This window comes from Oncorhynchus kisutch, linkage group LG10 (genome assembly GCF_002021735.2).
Source record: "Oncorhynchus kisutch isolate 150728-3 linkage group LG10, Okis_V2, whole genome shotgun sequence".
Classification (NCBI taxonomy): Eukaryota; Metazoa; Chordata; class Actinopteri; order Salmoniformes; family Salmonidae; genus Oncorhynchus; species Oncorhynchus kisutch.
The window spans coordinates 38,081,071-38,101,811 of NC_034183.2; the positions used below are offsets into that span (position 1 = coordinate 38,081,071).

Consider the following 20,741-nt stretch of genomic DNA (forward strand, 5'->3'; position numbering starts at 1 on the left):
TCTTTGAAAGTGATGCAGAAGGTTACAATTAGTGGAATCATGCCATATTTAGACTAGACAATGTTAAACAAGGTTGGAATAGGAAGGTATCAGTCTACTCGGTGTCACCCACAGAAAACAACTGTAAAGAGTTTACGCAAATATTAGGGCTGTAGCTCTTATCGCGGGACTGTGACTGTGTGAAATCACCTCCCCAGTCAGTCTATTGTGTGTAATGACATTTTTATTGCACTGTACAGCTTTACCTAAGGTTTGGGGATCAATGCAATGGGGTATCAGTCTACTCAATACCTCAAATATTTTTTCCCAACATCCTCCTCAGAGTTATCAGACTCAAAACATCCTCGCAGTATTGTTTTTCCTCAGAAATAGTGTTTAATACACATAGATAATTGTGGCTCAATTCACAGTTGTTTCAGAGTCCCCCAATAAGAGCTACGGCGCTAATGTTCTCTGGGTGTCTGAGTAGACTGATACCCCATGTCATTGATCCACAATCCATAGGTAAGGCTGTACAGTGAAATAAGTATGCCCTCGATGTAATTCTAAAGTATAATACATTCAGTGTGATTTCAACAGATTTTTGTCAAGTGAACAAATTATTGTCTTTTGTTGATTTTATATAACAACATTCCGACCTTGTTAAGCATGATCTATTCAATTATGGAACAATTCTACTATTTGAATTAATTTGCATCACTGTCAAAGACATACTTTGATTTTGAAGACTAACAGCAAAGTCCACTATTGTGGCTAATCTTTATTGTGGCCAGCTTCACATAGATGGGTCCGACCACCATTTAATCAAATAAGAACTGTCTTGTAAATTAGGGTTATTTTAGATGATGACCCCTAGCTATATAGTTAGCTAGCTAACTATAGCTACTGAAACAGATTATGTCATTTTGCTATGTTTTTGGGGAATATTATTTTTTTTCATCCATGAGCTAGCTAGCTTTTTTTATTGACCAGCACTGTAGGTGCGCAAGACAACTTCACCAGCATCATAGCATACGTATTGATGAATCGTTGTGACATATGAAATACGAGTGCTAGTGTAATCAATGTGTAATAACTACGTAAAAAATATATGAACGTGTTAAATTATTATGTGACGTGCAGTCATATTCAGGTCCTGATTGGTCAACAAGCTTATTTGACACGTCAAATAGTGTTATTTGACACTCAGTGTTATTTTACACATCAAATAGTGTTATTTGACACTCAGTGTTATTTTACACATCAAATAGTGTTATTTGACACACATACAGTGTTATTTGACGTGTATCTTTTTTGACACGCAAAGACCCAAACGGCGTTCCATAGAAATCCTGGTTGAGAATGAATGAAACGACTGAACAAATGAACAATGAAACAGCATAGCAAGTAAGTGAAAGAAATAGGTTTTGATTATGTTTTACTGGTAATGGGACACACGTACATGTCAGCAAAATAACTTTTTGGTCAGTGTGTGGTGTGTGTGTAACAATCACAGCCGGGTGTGATAGAGCCTGGATTCAAACCAGGGACTGTAGTGACACGTCTTGCACTGAAATGCAATGCCTTAGACTACTGGGTCCATGAGTGTGTGTTAACTATTTAACTGTACTAGAATGTTTAAAATGCAGCTAAAATGTTAAATATCAGTTATAGGTATAATTTTTGGGGGCAAGGAAAATATCAGATATCGGTATCGGCACATCACTAGTCTGAATACTTTCCGAATGCACTGTATACGGCCAAGTTATCATTACTCCTTTTATTTATTCCTCGAGTAATTTTTTTCTATTATTTTTCTATTTTGTTCTCTGCTTTGTTGGGAAGCTAAAGAAGCATTTCACCAATAGTCTACACCAGGGGTTTACAAAGCACGTGACAACTGTTTTGCAAAAGTGGTTGACTGCAAGTGTTACTCAAAGTTGAAAATGCATGGCACTACGTCAGACAGCAAGTGGCTGTCAGTTTGAAGGTGCTCAGTGTGGGTTGCGAACGGCTCCAGCAACTTCACAAGCTGCTCTAGCTTGGCCCAGTCGCGAGTCAGCAAGTTGGTCGGTGTGGGTTGCGAACGGCTCCAGCAACTTCACAAGCTGCTCTAGCTTGGCCCAGTCGCGAGTCAGCAAGTTGGTCAGTGTGAATTGCGAACGGCTCCAGCAACTTCACAAGCTGCTCTAGCTTGGTCCAGTCGCGAGTCAGGAAGTTGGTCGGTGTGGGTTGCGAACGGCTCCAGCAACTTCAGAAGCTGCTCTAGCTTGGCCCAGTCACGAGTCAGCAAGTTGGTCAGTGGGTTGCGAACGGCTCCAGCAACTTCACAAGCTGTTCTAGCTTGGTCCAGTCGCGAGTCAGGAAGTTGGTCGGTGTGGGTTGCGAACGGCTCCAGCAACTTCACAAGCTGCTCTAGCTTGGTCCAGTCGCGAGTCAGCAAGTTGGTCGGTGTGGGTTGCGAACGGGTCCAGCAACTTCACAAGCTGCTCTAGCTTGGCCCAGTCGCGAGTCAGCAAGTTGGTCGGTGTGGGTTGCGAACGGCTCCAGCAACTTCACAAGCTGCTCTAGCTTGGCCCAGTCGCGAGTCAGCAAGTTGGTCAGTGTGAATTGCGAACGGCTCCAGCAACTTCACAAGCTGCTCTAGCTTGGTCCAGTCGCGAGTCAGGAAGTTGGTCGGTGTGGGTTGCGAACGGCTCCAGCAACTTCAGAAGCTGCTCTAGCTTGGCCCAGTCACGAGTCAGCAAGTTGGTCAGTGGGTTGCGAACGGCTCCAGCAACTTCACAAGCTGTTCTAGCTTGGTCCAGTCGCGAGTCAGGAAGTTGGTCGGTGTGGGTTGCGAACGGCTCCAGCAACTTCACAAGCTGCTCTAGCTTGGTCCAGTCGCGAGTCAGCAAGTTGGTCGGTGTGGGTTGCGAACGGGTCCGGCAACTTCACAAGCTGTTCTAGCTTGGTCCAGTCACCCTCCGTGCTCGCCCTCTGATTTCTTCCCTGTTAGCTAGTGATAGCTAGTGATAGCGATACGCAAGCTACCCACTGGGCATAAGCTGGTTTAATCAACGTTGTTACCACGTCATTTCAACAACAAAAAAATCTATGTGATGTAGTTTTTATTTTATTTTCAGTTTTTGTTTACTACAATAACCTTGGTCTCACTTCACACACGTATGCATGGCATGCACACACACGTGTACGTACACACAAACGATAAGACATCTGACAACTTCTCACTAGTCTATTGTAACCTAGTTCCCTAGACATTCAGACTCACATCACTGTGAATAGCAAGTACAGTGTAGGTGATGAATCAGCAGAGGATTTTCACACTAGACTTTAAAACGACTGTAGTAAAATATAATTTACACTCCAAATCAAATGAATGATTTTCCTGACTTCAAAGTGAATTCTAATTTCCAATTTAAAAAACCAGGAGGGGGATTAAAAGGGATCGATGTTACTGTCAGCCCAGACACATAAAAAAACATCTACATAAAATAAGAGAGAGCCTATAAAAGGAGAGTTTATCGTCTGGGGGTAGCAATTGAGTCACGCTTTGAGAGGTTTGTGCATTTCTTTTTTAAAGTGAGTGAGTGAGTGAGAGAGAGAGAGAGAGAGAGAGAGAGAGAGAGAGAGTGAGAGTGAGAGTGAGAGTGAGAGTGAGAGTGAGAGAGAGAGAGAGAGAGAGAGAGAGAGAGAGAGAGAGAGAGAGACCCACAGGGGTAGAATAAGCTCTAGGGCTGACCTTGGTAAATACTTCATCACTCCCCATTTTGTTCATTCAATCTGAGGAATTAAGTAACAGGGTGCAAACATGTTAAACAACATGAATGGCATTCTAAATATTCACTCCCAGGTCCTTTTAAAATGCAAGTTACCATGGCGATGTGGGTTGGGTAAACTTATGTAGTAAGGAGGGGGGGGGGGCATGACAGCCCAATCCCCCCACTTTCTTCTTTCCCATCCCCAACAACAACCTACAGAGAGAGGAGGAATGAGGTGGAAACAGAGCTGCACTTCCTAACCTCCTGCCAAAAGTATAACCATATTAGAGACACATATTTCCCTCAGATTACACAGATCCACAACGAATTTGAAAACAAACCCAATTTTGATAAACTCCCATATCTACTGGGTGCAATCCCACAGTGTGTCATCGCAGCAGCAATATTTGTGACCTGTTGCCACAAGAAAAGGGCAAACAGTGAAGAACAAACACCATTGTAAATACAGCCCATATTTATGTTTATTTATTTTCCCTTGTATACTTGAACATCATTACAACACTGTATATAGACATAATATAATATTTGAAATCTCTTTATTCTTTTGGAACTTCTGTGAGTGTAATGTTCCATGTTAAGTTGTATTGTTTATTTCACTTTTGTTTATTATCTACTTCACTTGCTTTAGCAATGTTAACATTTGTTTCCCATGCCAATAAAGCCCTTGAATTGAATTGAGAGACACCTTCCCTTCCCAGGTTCCTGAGCTAGTCTTTTCTATACATCCCAGTTCGTACAAAGCAGAAATAGCCTAGAGGCCTGTATCTCTCTCTCCCCTCTCTTTCTTCTCATGTTTGTCAACTTCAACATGTATGGTTGGACAGTGGAAAAGCTCAGAAGTGATTGAACTTCTCTACGATGACAGAAGAGAGTAGAGTATAAAAAGATGAATAGAGTGACAGAGATGGAAAAAAAGAGAGAAAGATGAGGAGAGATACAGACATGAGAGAGTAGAAAAAGAGAGAGTAGAAGGTTAGCAGCACCCCCCCCCCCCAAATAAATTCAATTTAAGGGCTTTATTGGCATGGGAAACATATGTTAACATTGCCAAAGCAAGCGAAGTAGATAATAAACAAAAGTGAAATAAAGACATTTCAAATGTCATATTATGTGCAAAAAAAAAACTACAAAGGGGAAGATAAACAAACATAAATATGGTTTATATTTATATTTTCTAACGGTGTTTTCTTGTGGCAACAGGTCACAAATATTGCTGCCGTGTGAATGCACACTGTTGCACACTGTGAGGGAAATATGTGTCTCTAAAGACAAACAGAGAGGCATTTCCGCTGCAGTCCGGAGATCACACTATTTCTAGCACTGCACCAGAGAGAGTCAACAACAGCACCCAGCACGTGGCCTAACGCCCTATTGGTTTACCCTGGACCAGACTCTCAACCCACTACAGTCACACACACACACACACACACACACACACACACACACACACACACACACACACACACACACACACACACACACACACACACACACACACACACACACACACACACACACACACACACACACACACCATGGAACAACAACCGGACATGACAGGGATAGGTTTTCTAACATGGTAATATCAAAACAGGATATCCATTTGTGTTTATTATACAATGTTTTCATCTCAATTTTTGCTGGTAAGCAACATTAAACATTAATACACATTATTATATTTATTGTTCAAGAGCCATTTTTTATACATACAGTTGAAGTCGGATGTTTACATACACCTTAGCCAAATACATTTAAACTCAGTTGTTCACAATTCCTGACATATAATCAGAGTAAAAATGTCCCTGACTTAGGTCAGTTAGGATCACCACTTTATTTTAAGAATGTGAAATGTCAGAATAATAGCATAGAGAATGATTTATTTCAGCTTTAATATCTTTCATCACATTCCCAGTGGGTCAGAAGTTTACATACACTCAATTAGTATTTGATAGCATTGCCTTTTAAATTGTTTAACTTGGGTCAAACGTTTCAGGTAGCCTTCCACAAGGTTCCCACAATAAGTTGGGTGACTTTTGGCCCATTCCTCCTGAAAGAGCTGGTGTAACGGAGTCAGGTTTGTAGGCCTCCTTGCTTGCACACACTTTTCAGTTCTGCCCACAAATGTTCTATAGTATTGAGATCAGGGCTTTGTGATGGCCACTCCAATACCTTGACTTTGTTGTCCTTAAGCCATTTTGCCACAACTTTGGAAGTATGCTTGGGGTCATTGTCCATTTGGAAGACCCATTTGTGACCAAGCTTTAACTTCCTGACTGATGTCTTGAGATGTTGCTTCAATATATCCACATATTTTCCATCCTCATGATACCATCTATTCTGTGACGTGCACCAGTCCCTCTTGCAGCAAAGCACCCCCACAACATAATTCTGCCACCCCCGTGCTTCACGGTTGGCATGGTGTTCTTCGGCTTGCAAGCATCCCCTTTTTTCCTCCAAACATAACGATGGTCATTATGGCCAAACAGTTTTATTTTTGTTTCATCAGACCTGAGGACATTTCTCCAAAAAGTAGGATATTTGTCCCTACGTGCAGTTGCAAATCATAGTCTGGCTTTTTTATGGCGGTTTTATGAGCGGCCTTTCAGGTTATGTCAATATAGGACTCGTTTTACTGTAGATATAGAAACTTTTGTACCTGTTTCCTCCAGTATCTTCACAAGATCCATTGCTGTTGATTTGCACTTTTCGTACCAAAGTATGTTCATCTCTAGGAGACAGAATGCGTCTCCTTCCTGTGCGGTATGACAGCTGCGTGGTCCCATGGTGTTTATACTTGCATACTATTGTTTGTACAGATGAACGTGGTACCTTCAGGCGTTTGGAAATTGCTCCCAAGGATGAACCAGACATGTGGAGGTCTACAATTTTCTTTCTAATGTCTTGGCTGATTTATTTTGATTTTCTCATAATGTGAAGCAAAGAGGCACTGAGTTTGAAGGTAGGCCTTGAAATATATCCACAGGTACACCTCCAATTGACTCAAAATTATGTCAATTAGCCTATCAGAAGCTTCTAAAGCCATGACATTTTCTGGAATTTTCCAAGCTGTTTAAAGGCTTAGTGTATGTAAACTTCTGACCCACTGGAATTGTGATACAGTGAATTATAAGTGACATAATCTGTCTGTAAACAATTGTTGAATAAATTACTTGTGTCATACACAAAGTAGATGTCCTAACCGACTTGCCAAACCTATAGTTTGTTAACAAGACATTTGTGGAGTGGTTGAAAAATGAGTTTTAATGACTCCAACCTAAGTGTATGTAAACTTCCGACTTCAACTGTATCCACCATCACCACCAGTATCACTGTTATCAAGAGCATGAGACAACAGAGTGAGTTAGTGGTTATTGTTACTATTACAGCGTGACCCTCTATAACCCTGTGATGCGATATTCAGTGTTAAAATGTATCGTAAATTAGTGTGTGAAGGAGAAGAACCAGAACCCGCCACAAGTTAGACTTTAGAGAATCCTACTAAGGAAAGCAAAGAGGCCGGTCAGACAGGCATTCTTTCCGTCCCTTTGGTTTGCATCCAGAGGGGGGAGATTGAGACCACCACCACCAGACGAAGTAGTTTAATATGGGTGAAGGAGGTTGGAGGAGGACAACAGGTGGGAGATTCCCTGGATGGGAGAGTGAATCCACTGGGGGAGCCACCACCACCCCAGGAGAGGCCTTCCTACCTGACTTCTGTGTTGCCTGGCCCTGGCATGAGACCACTGCGTCTGGTTTAGCCGTCGTCAGGGGTTCTGGTTTAGAACCACCTGGCCCTGAGCTGACCTGGCCCTGTCTGGGCCGTGGTGCCCTATCCAGGCCACCATGAGCACCATGGGGTTGGGGCGTGGACCCTGCGATGCGCTGCTTCATCTCAGATGACAGTAGGCGGCCTTTATGCATCCACTCCTGCATCTTGTTGACGGTGACACCGTGGGCCTTGGCAGAGCCTCCCTGGTCCAGAGTCCAACCGCTCATCTCTCTGTCCCGATTGTTGTTACCACCCTGCTGGGGTTCTGCATTGTCGGACGACCCGGTAAGGCTGTTGACCGAGCCTCTACTACTCTCATTTAACTTGCCATTGTCACCGGTGTCATGGAGCAGGCCGTCGCTGCTCGCGCCACCATCGTAGCTAGTCTGTTTCTCAAATGGGTCAGAGGCTCCAACAGCCTTCGGCCTATTTGCTCCATCCCCATCCTCACAGGCCCCAACAACCAAAGGGCTTTGGGAACCGAGGCCCTGGATACAGGGTCCATTGTGCACGCCAGTGTTTGATAGTGTTTGATAGTGTTTGATAGTTCCATCACTAGTGGATCGCAGTAAGGGGGCCCTAATCCTGCTAGCAGATAGGTTTACAAGGCTCTTGCAAATTAAATTAGTATTATTTTCACTCAGCAGGCACAATGGGAGCGAGTCCATGTCAGGCACCTGTTGGGCACTGTACTCTCCAGATGACAAAGCATCACTGCCCACGTGTTTGAAGGAGGACCACGAGCACATGCTCTTCTGATCTTTAAATCCATTGACACTGACCTGACCATCAAAACTAATATCATGCATGGCGTTTATAAGCAGGTAATACGCCTCTTTCAACTGGCTATGTAGTCTGTCTGTCTCCTGCACACTGTCACTGATGACATGTCCTTTTGGAACATCTATTCCCGACTCTATGCTTTCTACTTTATCAGAGCCCTTTCTGTCACTTGGTCCTACTGACTCCGATATGTAAAAGGGGAGAATTTCGTTATCATAGTAATCGTCATTTTCGCTATCTATAGAGTTGTTTCGGAGTGTTCCCTCTCTAGCGCATATGAAATGGGAAGCCACGTTTACGTCGCATATCTCCAATTCAGTGGGGAAGAATGTGGGGCTCTGCAAATGTGTCACCCTAATGTTGTCCCCGGTAAATTCAGGCGAGCTCCGGTAGCTCTCGATGTCTCTAATAACAATGTTTTCCTCCGTGTAACTACCGGACGGATGATGTCCACATAGTGCACCCAGCGGATACATTTGCATCCAGTTAGTTGTAACGTTTGTTTCCAATATTTGGTTGTGGCCAGGATGCAATTTTGCCTTGCCTTTTAAATAATGTATTGACCTCTGCGCGTTCTCTGCCTTGTAGTTGTACACAGTTTGATGGCAGGAGTCTGCCTGCCCGTCGCTGACTCGAGTCTTTAGATATGCGTCAAAGCAGACATTTGTCCCATTACTCTTTGAACCAGGATAGTTGCCACCTGTCAGTTTAACTCCCTCTCGATCTACAACACCAGGCCGTCTGTGGTATATAATGTTATAATTAGGACTACTGCCACCGAACCCTATGGAGTCCCCTGCGCCGTACTGTCGCGGAATGGGGCCAAAGTGTTTTCTCTGTTCGTGCGGTTTCCCGATCTGTTCTTGTTGTACTTGTCTCGAGAAGTAGCCGTTAGGGATTCTGCCCATCTCGTACCTATCGTGCCCCCCGTACTGCGTTGCTATTTGAAGTGAGACCCCCAAGAGTTCTTCATTAACTCGACTCCTAAACCCCGAGCCCCCGCTGCCCTGATTGTCTCCCGGCCCCCGGCTAGTGTTTATGTGCATGGTAGCTGGAGCCTCGTACTGCTGGGGAAACACACTAGTCTTAACAACTCCTACCGTGCTCTGCTCCCAAACTGATCCAACCTTGTTTTCTACAATCCCATTCACATAACTCTCGTTGCCTCTCATGATATTGTCTGCCACACAATGCAACTCTGCGAACATTACTACTGGATGAGCTTGTCCGTTTGGGTTTTGAGAAACTTTTTCTTTACCTTCTCTGCCCCCATTAGCTGCAGCTCCGTATCCACCAACCGGTGTCCCATTCTTGGATTTCTTCCCCCGAAGTTTTGCTAGTAAAGTCCTCCGCAGAGGATCAGCCATTCCTTACTTTCCACCCGGTGTTTCTCCAGTTTCAGCACAAGCCCCCTGGTCGGTAGAGACCGAGTTTGAGTACCATTTCTGTGGACAAAACTCGCCGAGCGTACGGTGTCCTCTCCATTCTCCACTGTCACATCTAATATGCCCCCATTCACTGTCTATAGCTAGTTAGCTTGTTAGCTCACTTGCACCTCTCGCTTTTCACTCCCTCCGCACTCCGCTATCTGTCTCCCCTCATCTCTGTGCTTGCAGTTAAAATATTTGGAATATTTTCTGGCGGTGATGGGAGCGCATTGCGCAAACTCGTGCGCAACTAGTGGGTTCAAAATGTTTAGCTGGCTGCTACATTGCACAACTTCACCGAATATGTTGTGAATTTGGCTACATAGTATCCCAACGACACAACGTGTGACATTGTATCCTAGAGGTAACATGTGACAGATTAGTAAACCACTGGTTACATTCCAGTGAATCAATAAACGCATTATGCAAAGTCCTATAGGCTTGGTCGTGCATAATATAATTATACTACTACTACTAATAATAATATAATAACGGTTTCAAATGTGGTTTCCAAGCCATTCCACAAACTCTAGACAACTCATATAGCTATAATATAGAAGTGTTTATCACCAACATGTTTGTCAATCTCAATATAATTTCTTGGTTTTTACCGACTTGTCAGTGCACGTATTTTCCCGGAGGATATGGAGTACAAGGCATCAGTGAACCTGATGACTTCTGTGCATGTCTGCAGAACAGATTTACAAGATGCTCAAGATTTGTTTTAATGAGTTGAGCATGACAATAAAATCACAACAAAAGATGGTAGACAGAGTGAGTAGACTAAGTATTACTATCATGTATCTCCCTTCACTACCAGTAAGCTAAACCACTTGATGGAACAGGTTACTGATTACTTATGCATTCATTTTTCTGTACTTTCTTGGAAATAAGATAAACTGATGTTACTTTATGCACTGATACAATGTAATTACACAAATGATTCCCTTTTTTTGTTATTCTGGAATAAGACCTAAGATAAGATAGTGTTGCTGGGAAATGTTTATTTTTAAGTGAACAGCCTTTATAGCGTTCAAATCCGACAGCACTTGGTCCTTGACCTGCTTAATACAAGTGCAAGACCATGAGTAGCCTTCTGCTCAAAGGCATCACAGGCCCCCTCAGCTTTGTCCTGTTTAAAAATGTTAAATAAAAAAATCGATGTATTTTTTTTTGTTTGTTGTAAAAATGGTTGTTGTTTCTCTGTAATACCACTAGCCACTTATACATTTTATGAAGTTGGCTTTAGCTGGCCTCTCCCCCAACTTCATAACTAGCTACCAAGAAGCCATTTCAGGCTATCAATGAATTTAGAGTAGCTAGCTTGTCTAAGTATCTTAGCTGCCATGCCTGCTGGCCAGGTTGGTAGACCTGAAAAGCAAGAAATTACTAAAAAAGACGCACATTCCTTTCAATCTTTTACCCAGATTTTAGCAGTGATGCAGAGAAGCAGGTGTCGTTTCTTAAATTAAAATGTTTTAAATAACACCAGGGTAAGATGGCTCTAGAGGTGTGCTTGGATTTGCAGAATTTTTTGTTGTTTAATAAACATAGAATTAATCATAATTCTCCAATTTATTGACAAGGGGAGTAGCCCCCCTCCAATCATCCTCATGTACTTTGTCCCCCCCCCCCCAGATTGTTGGGATGCATGACGCCCCTGGCTGTCATAGATGAGCCTATAAAACATGGACAGTCTAGTTTTATTTACTTAAGCAAAACACAGTGAGTGAAGTCACATGGCAAAGCAACATTCCTTAAGGTCTCTAGTAGAATGCTAGTCTCATAGTAACATTACAGTTGGGCAACAACCAACGTTGCCAAGTAGTGAGAGCATCCAAGCCTGTTCCAAGTGCCTTATACATGTAAGAGCACATTGCAATTTACACTGCAAGCTCCGTGATACGACAGGGAAAGAAGAGGATGTTTGGTTTCTTTTTTCAATCACTCAGTTTACTCTTTGTGATGGATGGCAGGGGCAGAACATCTGCTTGGCTGGACCCTATTCAGACAAACCTGTGGTTGTGTGCTTGTGTGTAGGCTGTGTGTGTGTGTGAGAGAGAGAATGTGGTGGACAGAGGGCTTTGCAGCTGTTGGGGCTCTCGTCCCGATGGCTGGCCATTGTTCCCAGTCTCTCCCCCCAGCCTGGTTTATGGGCCTTCACATTTTTCAATCCGCACCGCAACTAAATGTATGGCCATGACATGCAGCCTTTCTCAGGTTATAAATTAGACTGGATCCCACTGTCAGAGCTGCAGCATTGCAAAGGGCCTCCTTTATGCTCAAGAGAGTCACTATTCCTTTCACATGCATTCCTCTGTATCCTCTCACCATTTGGAATGATGAGAAAACCATGAAAACAACACAAAACAAACTGTTTTCAGTTGAGAACACAGTGTTAAATGTTCTATTCGAACTTCAAAATGTCTGGGAAAATAGCAGTGAAACTGAGTTTGTGGTCTTGTTCCCAGGTCCGGCTCCAGGCATAGGCGACATAAGCAGTCGCTTAACGACCCCAGCCTTTTGTTATGTCACTCACTAAAATGTTTCAGATTGGTAAATTTGCTGGCTAGCTTAGCATGGCTGAATTTCCGACCGGGCATGAAGGGCATGTGCCCAGGGGCCCTGAACTCCAGGGGGCCACCATTAATTTTGTTAGTCACCTCTCACTCCGATATTTTAACATGGCAACAGTCATGACAAAATGTGTACAATTTCAGGAACTTTGTTTTAAAACAACATTTTTCTCCCCACCCCATGGCCCTAGCACCCCAAAAGGCTAAGACCAGCCCTGATTGTCCCTAAAGTGAATAGTTAGAATTTGTTTATACATTGATATACAGACATTCATCTGTATTCCAACCACTGCCAAACAAAATGTTGTCATCACAACATCTTCCCCGAAATCTTACAAATCCCGACACAGCTTTATAAGTAGTGCACACTGTTAAGCATCAAGACAACACACGACACTCCCAGGCTAGACCAGGGCAGGGTTATCTTTAAGTCTCCAGTCCAGTGCATGTGTTTGCTACTTGACCTTCTCCGGACACTTAAGCCTCTTCAGGCAAAACATGACAGAGATGTAGAGAAACACATCTCTAACCATAAACCTACTGCTGTCCAGGAAGGCTATCAGGCTATCCCTCTGGCTCAGTGGGTTGGGGTTGGCCCCCTGCTCTGCCTTTGTCTCTGCTTGGCTTTATCAACAGACACCCAATTACATGTTTATCATCACAAGAGGTCTCCTTATCTCCCTCCCTGCTACTGTTCACCATCCATCCACAGCCTCTCATCTCCCTCTCTGGGGTGTGGCTCCATTTTACTGCCACACACCATTGATCTCAGGCATGTTCACACGCTAGAGAGAGTCTTTCCTCTATAATACCACCAAAATGCCGTGGGCCCAGTTTCCCAAAAGCATCTAAGGCTAAGTTTATCTTTAGAACCATCAAGGGTTCTAACGATGAATTTAGCCTTAAGATGCTTTTTGGGAACCTGGGCCCTGATCCACTATGTGTTTAGACATTTTATGATTATGATAATTATGTTGTTACCACACACACACACACACACACACACACACACACACACACACACACACACACACACACACACACACACACAATCTTGATAACATGTGTTTAATGTACAGCTGGGACATCAACGTGTTGCCATACATGAAGCATTTAATGCCATATTTAAAGAAAGGATTTGTCCCTAGCTGATATCCCGGGTTATCTCCTCTGCAACATGTTTGTCAGAATGGGCCAGCCAGTGGTGTTAAAACCAACTGTTTGCTTCTAGAAAACATCTGCCCATGGCCCCTGCTGGCAGTGGAAGTGAGAAGAGACAACACAGGGCCTGCCTCTCGGCACCCAGCGGACCTGGGTTCAAATACTATTAGAAATCGTTCAAAATACTTTGAGCGCTTGCTCTAGCTAGCCTGTCTGGAGTTGTCAGATGGGCAAGGTTTGCAGGTTTTGGACTCTTCTATTGACCAGGCAAGCTCAATCAAGCGCATACAATAACATTTATTTGAACCCAGGTCTGCGCTCCTCAGCAGCACCCACCACCCAGCATTCCCTGCAAGCCTCGCTGACAACCTGACAGCCCTCTTTCCTGGCACTTAGTAGTCCTCTCTCTCACAGGGAGTAAATGTAGACCACAGGACAGTAAAAGCAGCAGATAACAGCAGTGGCCAGAGCCATGGAATTATATTATACCATCATCATTTGGTCGTTTGATCATCGTTTGATACCACAACTAGCACATGGGGAAAAAAACTAGGAGTATGAAATCAAACAAGGTCTTCATTCACGAAGTATGTCCATATCACTAAGGTATAGGGTCACTGGTAATGAGTAGTTAAGGACTTTTAAGAGCAAGGTAGCAACACCCAGAGCTATCAATTAAAGAGGTCTCGTCCCAGAGGGCACTCTGTTTTTCCAGGACATCATCATCATCATCATCAGGGCTTGACTTTACTGGATATGTGACACATAACAGACTGTACAGGATGTCATGTCATCATATGATACAACATTACACTTGGGAGTTGTTCACTTATCAGGCATATAATAAGGGACGTTTGACTTATACATGACATTTACAGGGGACATATACTTGACCTTACAGTAAATGTCTCATATCATGCCTAGTAAATCACTAAGTGATGTTTTAATAAAACTACACTTAAGAGGACATAGGCCTGCTTGACCTTACAGTAAACGTGTTGCATGCTGTGTCATGTCATGCCCGCTTGTAAAAATAAAATAATAATCTACACTTGGAGTAGTTCACTGGTGATGGATGAATTCATCGGAATTAAGAAAAACAAAAAACAAAAAGGTCATAGGTCGCATACACAGATTTGCAGGTGTTATAGCAGGTGCAGCGAAATACTTGTGTTACTAGCGTCAACAATGCAGTAAAATGTCTAGCAAGTACCATATGAATACTGTAGAAAAGGCCCATGGAGTTGGTGGAATAATCCTTTAATGCATTGCCATTTACTCAGCTGGGCCAGGGGCGCTTTAATTAGGTCAGGTGGAAATGTCCGACAGATCTCAACTCCATAAAAGGAGGATCTTAAGGATTATGTGGTCGAGTTTCCGACATCAAAGGGCAAGCCCACCAGAGCTCAAAGAGTTGATGGATCAACTATACGTTTCAGCCATCAACCATCTCCTTTGAGTCAAGGACCGGAAACTGCGTTGGAGCAGGAAAGTGGTCTACATGAAGAACCTATGGAGGAGATAACTCCCACCGCACAGGTCGAACAGCTTCCTGAGGCAGGCTCCGCTCACCCCTTAACTAATGGGAAATCGTTGAAGCACTCTAGACAGAGTGGGAGTTCGACCAGTGGATACCCCTTTGGAAGTGGCCATGGCAGCACCATTCACTAGCCCTCAGCGATTCACAGACCGCTGTCCTACAAGAGAGGATGAAACTATTAGCTTTGGAAGAAATTGAGCGTCAGATTGAGGAGGAACGACAGGCTGATGAACGATGTCACCAATTGGATGTGCAGGCCCGTAGAGCTCTACAGGAAAGGGAATTCATTGCCAAGGACCTGGCACAGCAGCGACAGAACCGTCAAGCCAGAAGGGAATTGGAGGAGGCACGGATGGTCTCATCCTTCCTGGAGAGGAACGAACAGGGAGTTGATCTGACCACCCCTCCACATGGACCTGAACTGTCTGCCTTTCTTTCCAAATCTGCCCCTCTGGTATAGCATGGCACACAGTCCCCAGAGGCTCCCGGGTCAACAGCCAACACAGAGCACGGGAGACAGGCAGCTATGCCAGTGACACAAGTTAGCATTCCTCCATCTGGACAAAGCATCACTCCTTCGCCTTTCCGCCAATTACCAACCAAGGCAAATCGTTCCTTTCGTGCAGGGCCAGGCCAGTCCTCAAACAACAGGTCGGAGGGCTCTCGCCCAATTTCGACTGCCACAAATGGAGGGTCTGGGACAGTAGGGGACCAGCCCAATGAGGCCACAGTGGGCTCATCAGAAGTCCCGGGTTTATCCTTCACGCAACCAGAAGAGGGAGCCAACATTATAAAACTTCTACTAGCCTCAGCCTATGGAATTCCCAGACCCTAACTGCCATACTTTGAAAATGGAAAGGAGAGTGAATTTGTCCTTTTGGAAATGGCAATGGAGAGCCTACTGGGTATTCACAGTCATCTGTCAGAACGCTACAAATACCAAGTACTAATGGATCATTTGCGGTTTCCCAGTGCATACAGGCTGGCCCAATCCTTTATGCACTCCGCAACACCATACACTGCAGCTCTCCAGGCCCTGAAGGCGAGATATGGTGAGCCACGTCAGCTAGTCCAGAATGAACTAAACAACATCCTGAACACGTCTCCAATTAAAATGGGAGACCATGCTGCCTTCCAAGAATTCTCCCTGGCTGTCCAATCCCTGACCTCGATGTTCCAATCCGTTGAAGGAGAAGACGGGAACGAGCTGAAATGTGGCTCCCACATGGACAGGCTTCTTAGCAAACTTCCAGTGTACCTCAGAGACAGTTTCATTGAACATTGTTTGAATAAGGGCATTCTGAAAGAGGGCTCGAGAAGCACCTATGCTCTTAGAGACCTGGCCGCATGGTTGGAGGTGAAGGCAAAGGCGAAGAGCATCGCTCACCAGGTCACAATCTCAGCCATAGCCACCGGGGGAAGGAAGGAGTTTGAACGCCAGGAGGGACAGAAAAGGTCAAATCCCACTACCATGTACTTAAATAGTGAGGCCGGGGAGGAACCCGGGAAGAAGACCCCTCTCAAGAGCAAGAACATCAAATTCCAGCCTTACTGCCCATATTGCAATAGTAAGGGGCACTTCCTTGGCTCATGCCCCAGGGTAAAAAAGCTCACACAAACTCAATTGAAGGCCTGGATCACTTCAGGCGAGCGATGCTACAAGTGTGCCCGTAGCCATAAGGCGGAGACCTGCACATTGAGGAAACCCTGCAACCGCTGTAAAGAAATCCATCTCACCGTGTTGCATGATCTAATCCCCCAAGCACAGAAGGAGCAGAGTATGCTCATGGTAGGAGCTGCAAGGGAGCTGTACCTCGACCAGCAGAACCGGTCTCCAAGGGTCATGTTGAAGGTGGTCAAGGTCACTCTGCAAAGTGAAGGGAGGCGCATTGATACATTCAACCGTTCTAGATGATGGGTCAGAAAGAACAATCATTCTCATGGCGGCCACCCGTCAGCTTAACCTGGAGGGGACCCCCGAGACCCTTAATCTCAGAACGGTGCGACATGATGTTATCCAAATGAAAGGCTCTGCTGTAACCTTTAGCATTTCACCTTCAGGAAACGGGGACGTGGCCTATAACATCACCAATGCCTTCACGGCAGATGGCTTGAATCTCGCAGAGCACTCCTGCCCGGTAAGTGTTCTACAGAAACAATATCCTCATCTATGAGGATTGCCTCTTCCTAACCTGGCCAGAGTAGCGCCACTTATCCTGATTGGGTCAGACCACCCACATCTCGTCACCCCGACTGAGCCTATACGAGCTGGACCAGAAGGAGGGCCCATTGCTGTCCATACATCCTTGGGTTGGGCTGTGCAAGGTCCATCCCATCTACTTCTCTCCACCCAAGCTGTACAGTCACAGCAAGTACTCTTCACCAGAAGCAGCCACGGACCTCCTTCGGAATGTTGAGATGCGCTGGAAGATGGACACCTTCTCCAACCGGAAGCTACAGGAGGTCACTCGCTCGAAACATGACTCCTATGCATTAGACCTCCTGGAGAAGAGCACCACCACCACTGAAATGGATGGCGTTCACAGGTATGCAACACCACTGCTACGGGTGCCCAACCATCCTCCTTTGGCAACCACGACACGGGCTGTACTCCCACTACTGCGTGGAACAGAGCGACGCCTGGTGAAGAATCCTGAGCTTGCAGAAGTTCATAACCTAGAGATTCATAACCTTGTGAAGGCAGGCTACGTCACTGAATTGACAGCTCATGAAGAGGAAAATGCACTCCATGAATCCTGGTATCTCCCTCACCATGTTATCCAGCAACATGGTGGGAAGTATAGACTTGTCTTCAACTGTTCATTCCAAGCTGCTGGTCAAAGCCTGAATGGCTGTCTACTCCCCGGACCAACCTTAGGTCCTTCCTTGCTCGGTGTCCTTCTCCGGTTCCGGCAGCACTCTACAGCCATCAGTGGAGACATCAAAGCCATGTTTCATCAGATTCGTTTACTGCCTTCTGACACCACACTGCTCCGGTTCATATGGCGAGATATGGAACGAGATGCAGAGCCCACAATCTATGAATGGCAGGTACTCCCATTTGGCACCACCTGCAGTCCTTGCTGTGCTATATACTCTCTGCAGAGACACGCACGGGAGCATCCAGACAGTGACCCAGAAGTATTGGATTCAGTGGAAAATGCCTTCTATGTGGATAACTGCTTATAGAGCGTCCCATCCACGGCTGAAGCGAAAGCACTCCTTGATAAAGTACGGAATCTCCTGTCCAAAGGGGGATTTGAGGTCCGACAGTGGGCTAGTAACAGAGCGGAGGTTATCCAGCACCTCCCGCCACAAGCTAGGTCCAGTAGCAGTGAACTATGGCTAACGCAGTCTGGTGCTAACCCAGAAGAGCCCACTCTAGGACTGAGGTGGAGCTGCATACCGGATACCCTGGGGTATAAGCACAGCTCATCCCCGAGTACCGAAACCCCCACTCTGCGCACCATCTATCGGACCCTGGCCAGTCAATACGATCCCCTTGGGTATATCCTGCCATACACAACACGGGCCAAAGTCTTAGTCCAGGACCTGTGGCAGACCAAGAGGGACTGGGATGAACCAATCCACCCGGCTGACCTAGTGGAACGATGGATCTGTTGGGAAACGGAGTTAACGGAGCTCTCTGATGTCCAAATGCCAAGATGTTATGTACCATCCTGTGCTGACCAACCGGGATCATGCCTGGAACTGCATGTGTTCTGTGATGCTTCGGAGCGAGCTTATGGGGTGGTTTCCTATCTTAGAGTGGAGGATAAGGCAGGCCACACCCATGTCTCCTTTGTCATGGCCAGGTCCAGGGTCGCACCCAAGAAGCAGTTGTCAATGCCTAGGCTGGAACTCAGTGCTGCCCTTTCCGGAGCCCAGTTGGCCTCTACCTTGCGAGCCGAGCTCACCTTGCCAATCCAACGGGTCATCTACTGGAGTGATTCGACCACTGTATTGACCTGGCTCAAGTCGGAGTCCGCAGGTATAAGGTGTTTGTCGGAACTCGCATTGCGGAAATCCAAGACCTAACAGAAGTCCAGGACTGGAGGTTTGTTGATAGCATAAACAATCCTGCTGATGACGTTACTCGTGGTAAAACCCTTAAGGAATTGGCTGAACCCCATCGCTGGAGCTTGGAGCTGGACCATTCTTGTCCCAACCAGAGAACGAGTGGCCGACAGCCCCCAGGCGTGCGGCCCCTCCGCAACCAGCTGAAGCTCATGAGTTAAAGAAGTCCGCCCAATGCTACAGCATCTCTACGGAACCACCAACGGCTCTCCCTGACCTAACACAATCACAAACACTGCCGGATCTGATCGCCGCCACAAACCAGACCTCAGATGGGGTGGCTTCTATACCCATCTCCCTCGCGTCAGAGACACTACTCCTCCAGCAAGCACAAGTAGTTAGCTTCCCTGAGGAGTTAAAAGCTCTGAAAGCCGATAGGGAAGTGGCTAAGGACAGCAGTCTTCTCTCTCTTGCCCCAGAATATGATCCAATCCTTGGAGTGATCAGAGTCGGAGGGAGGTTTTGGACCAAGATGCTATCCACCCAATTATCCTTGACTTATGATGAGAGGCTTCTCCACCCAGGGCCAGAGAGGGTCTATGGGGAGATGAGGCGGAAGTACTGGATAATTGGAGGACAAGGAGCCATTCGTAAGCACCAATACGCCTGCGTAGAATATCAGAGATGGCGGGCCGGAGCTACGGTGCCCAAAATGGCAGATTTACCTCCTGCTCGCTTGCGCCTCCTTAAACCACCCTTCTGGTCAACAGGAGTAGATTGCTTTGGCCCCTTGATGATCAAGTTAGGTCATCGTGTGGAAAAGCGCTGGGGCATTCTATTCAAGTGTTTGACAACCAGATGTGTCCACCTGGACCTACTGGAGAGTTTGGATAAGGAAGCCCTACGGCGGTTTATCTCCCGACGGGGGAAATCCTACGAGATCCTGGCTGACAGAGGTACGAACTTCAAGGCAGGAGAAGCCAGGTTGGAAGAAGCCTTCCAAGCCATGGAACCCAGCCTCCAGGATCAGCTGATGGACCAACAAATCTCGGGCGCTCCTCTTTTTGGAGGAACATGGGAGCGAGAGATCAAATCTGTAAAGACGGCCTTACGAGTCGTCCTGGGGGACCAAACTGTCACTGAAACTGTCTTGAGGACCGTCCTGATAGAGGTGGAAGGGATTCTGAACTCCAAACCCTTGGGATATCTCTCTGCAGACATCGCTGACCCCGATCCGGTTACACCAAATATGCTCTTGATGGGACGCCGAGATGCGTCACTTCCTCAAGCCATGTATGCTGATACCAACCTCGTAGGCAGACGCCGGTGGCGACACAGCCAAATCTTAGCTGACCATTTTTGGGCCCGATTCATTCAGGATTACCTACCAAGTCTACAGCACAGAGGGAAATGGCGGAGCGAAATGGCCGGCCTGGAAACTGGTCAAGTAGTAATGATGGTGGACCCTCAGCTGCCTCGAGCCTCCTGGCCGGTGGGCCGTATAACTAAGACCATGCCTGGGACTGATGGTCGTGTTAGATCAGTGGAGATCCAGGTGAAGAACCGGATATCTGGCCAGTTGCCCGACTAATTCTTCTCCCTGAGATGACAGAGGACGGGGAGCAATGAGCCTTTTTTGAGGAGTGTGGAATTTAACAAATTTCCGGGGTGGCTGTAGAAAAGGCCCATGGAGTTGGTGGAATAATC

General features: G+C 45.8%; 1 protein-coding gene across 2 annotated transcripts in view; it reads right to left on the reverse strand.

The window, feature by feature from the left end:
• Window positions 1–9,974, reverse strand: part of LOC109898120 (rho GTPase-activating protein SYDE2) — a 75,691-nt gene extending 65,717 nt beyond the window's left edge. Inside the window, exon 1 of one of the 2 annotated variants that reach the window (XM_031833625.1) lies at window positions 9,572–9,974. In XM_031833625.1, coding sequence (XP_031689485.1) covers window positions 9,572–9,680 — 109 coding nt within the window. In that variant the 5' untranslated portion in view covers window positions 9,681–9,974. The remainder of the gene's footprint in view (window positions 1–9,571) is intronic. The other variant, XM_020492933.2, reaches the window with a different exon arrangement.
• Between the last annotated feature and the right edge of the window lie 10,767 nt (window positions 9,975–20,741).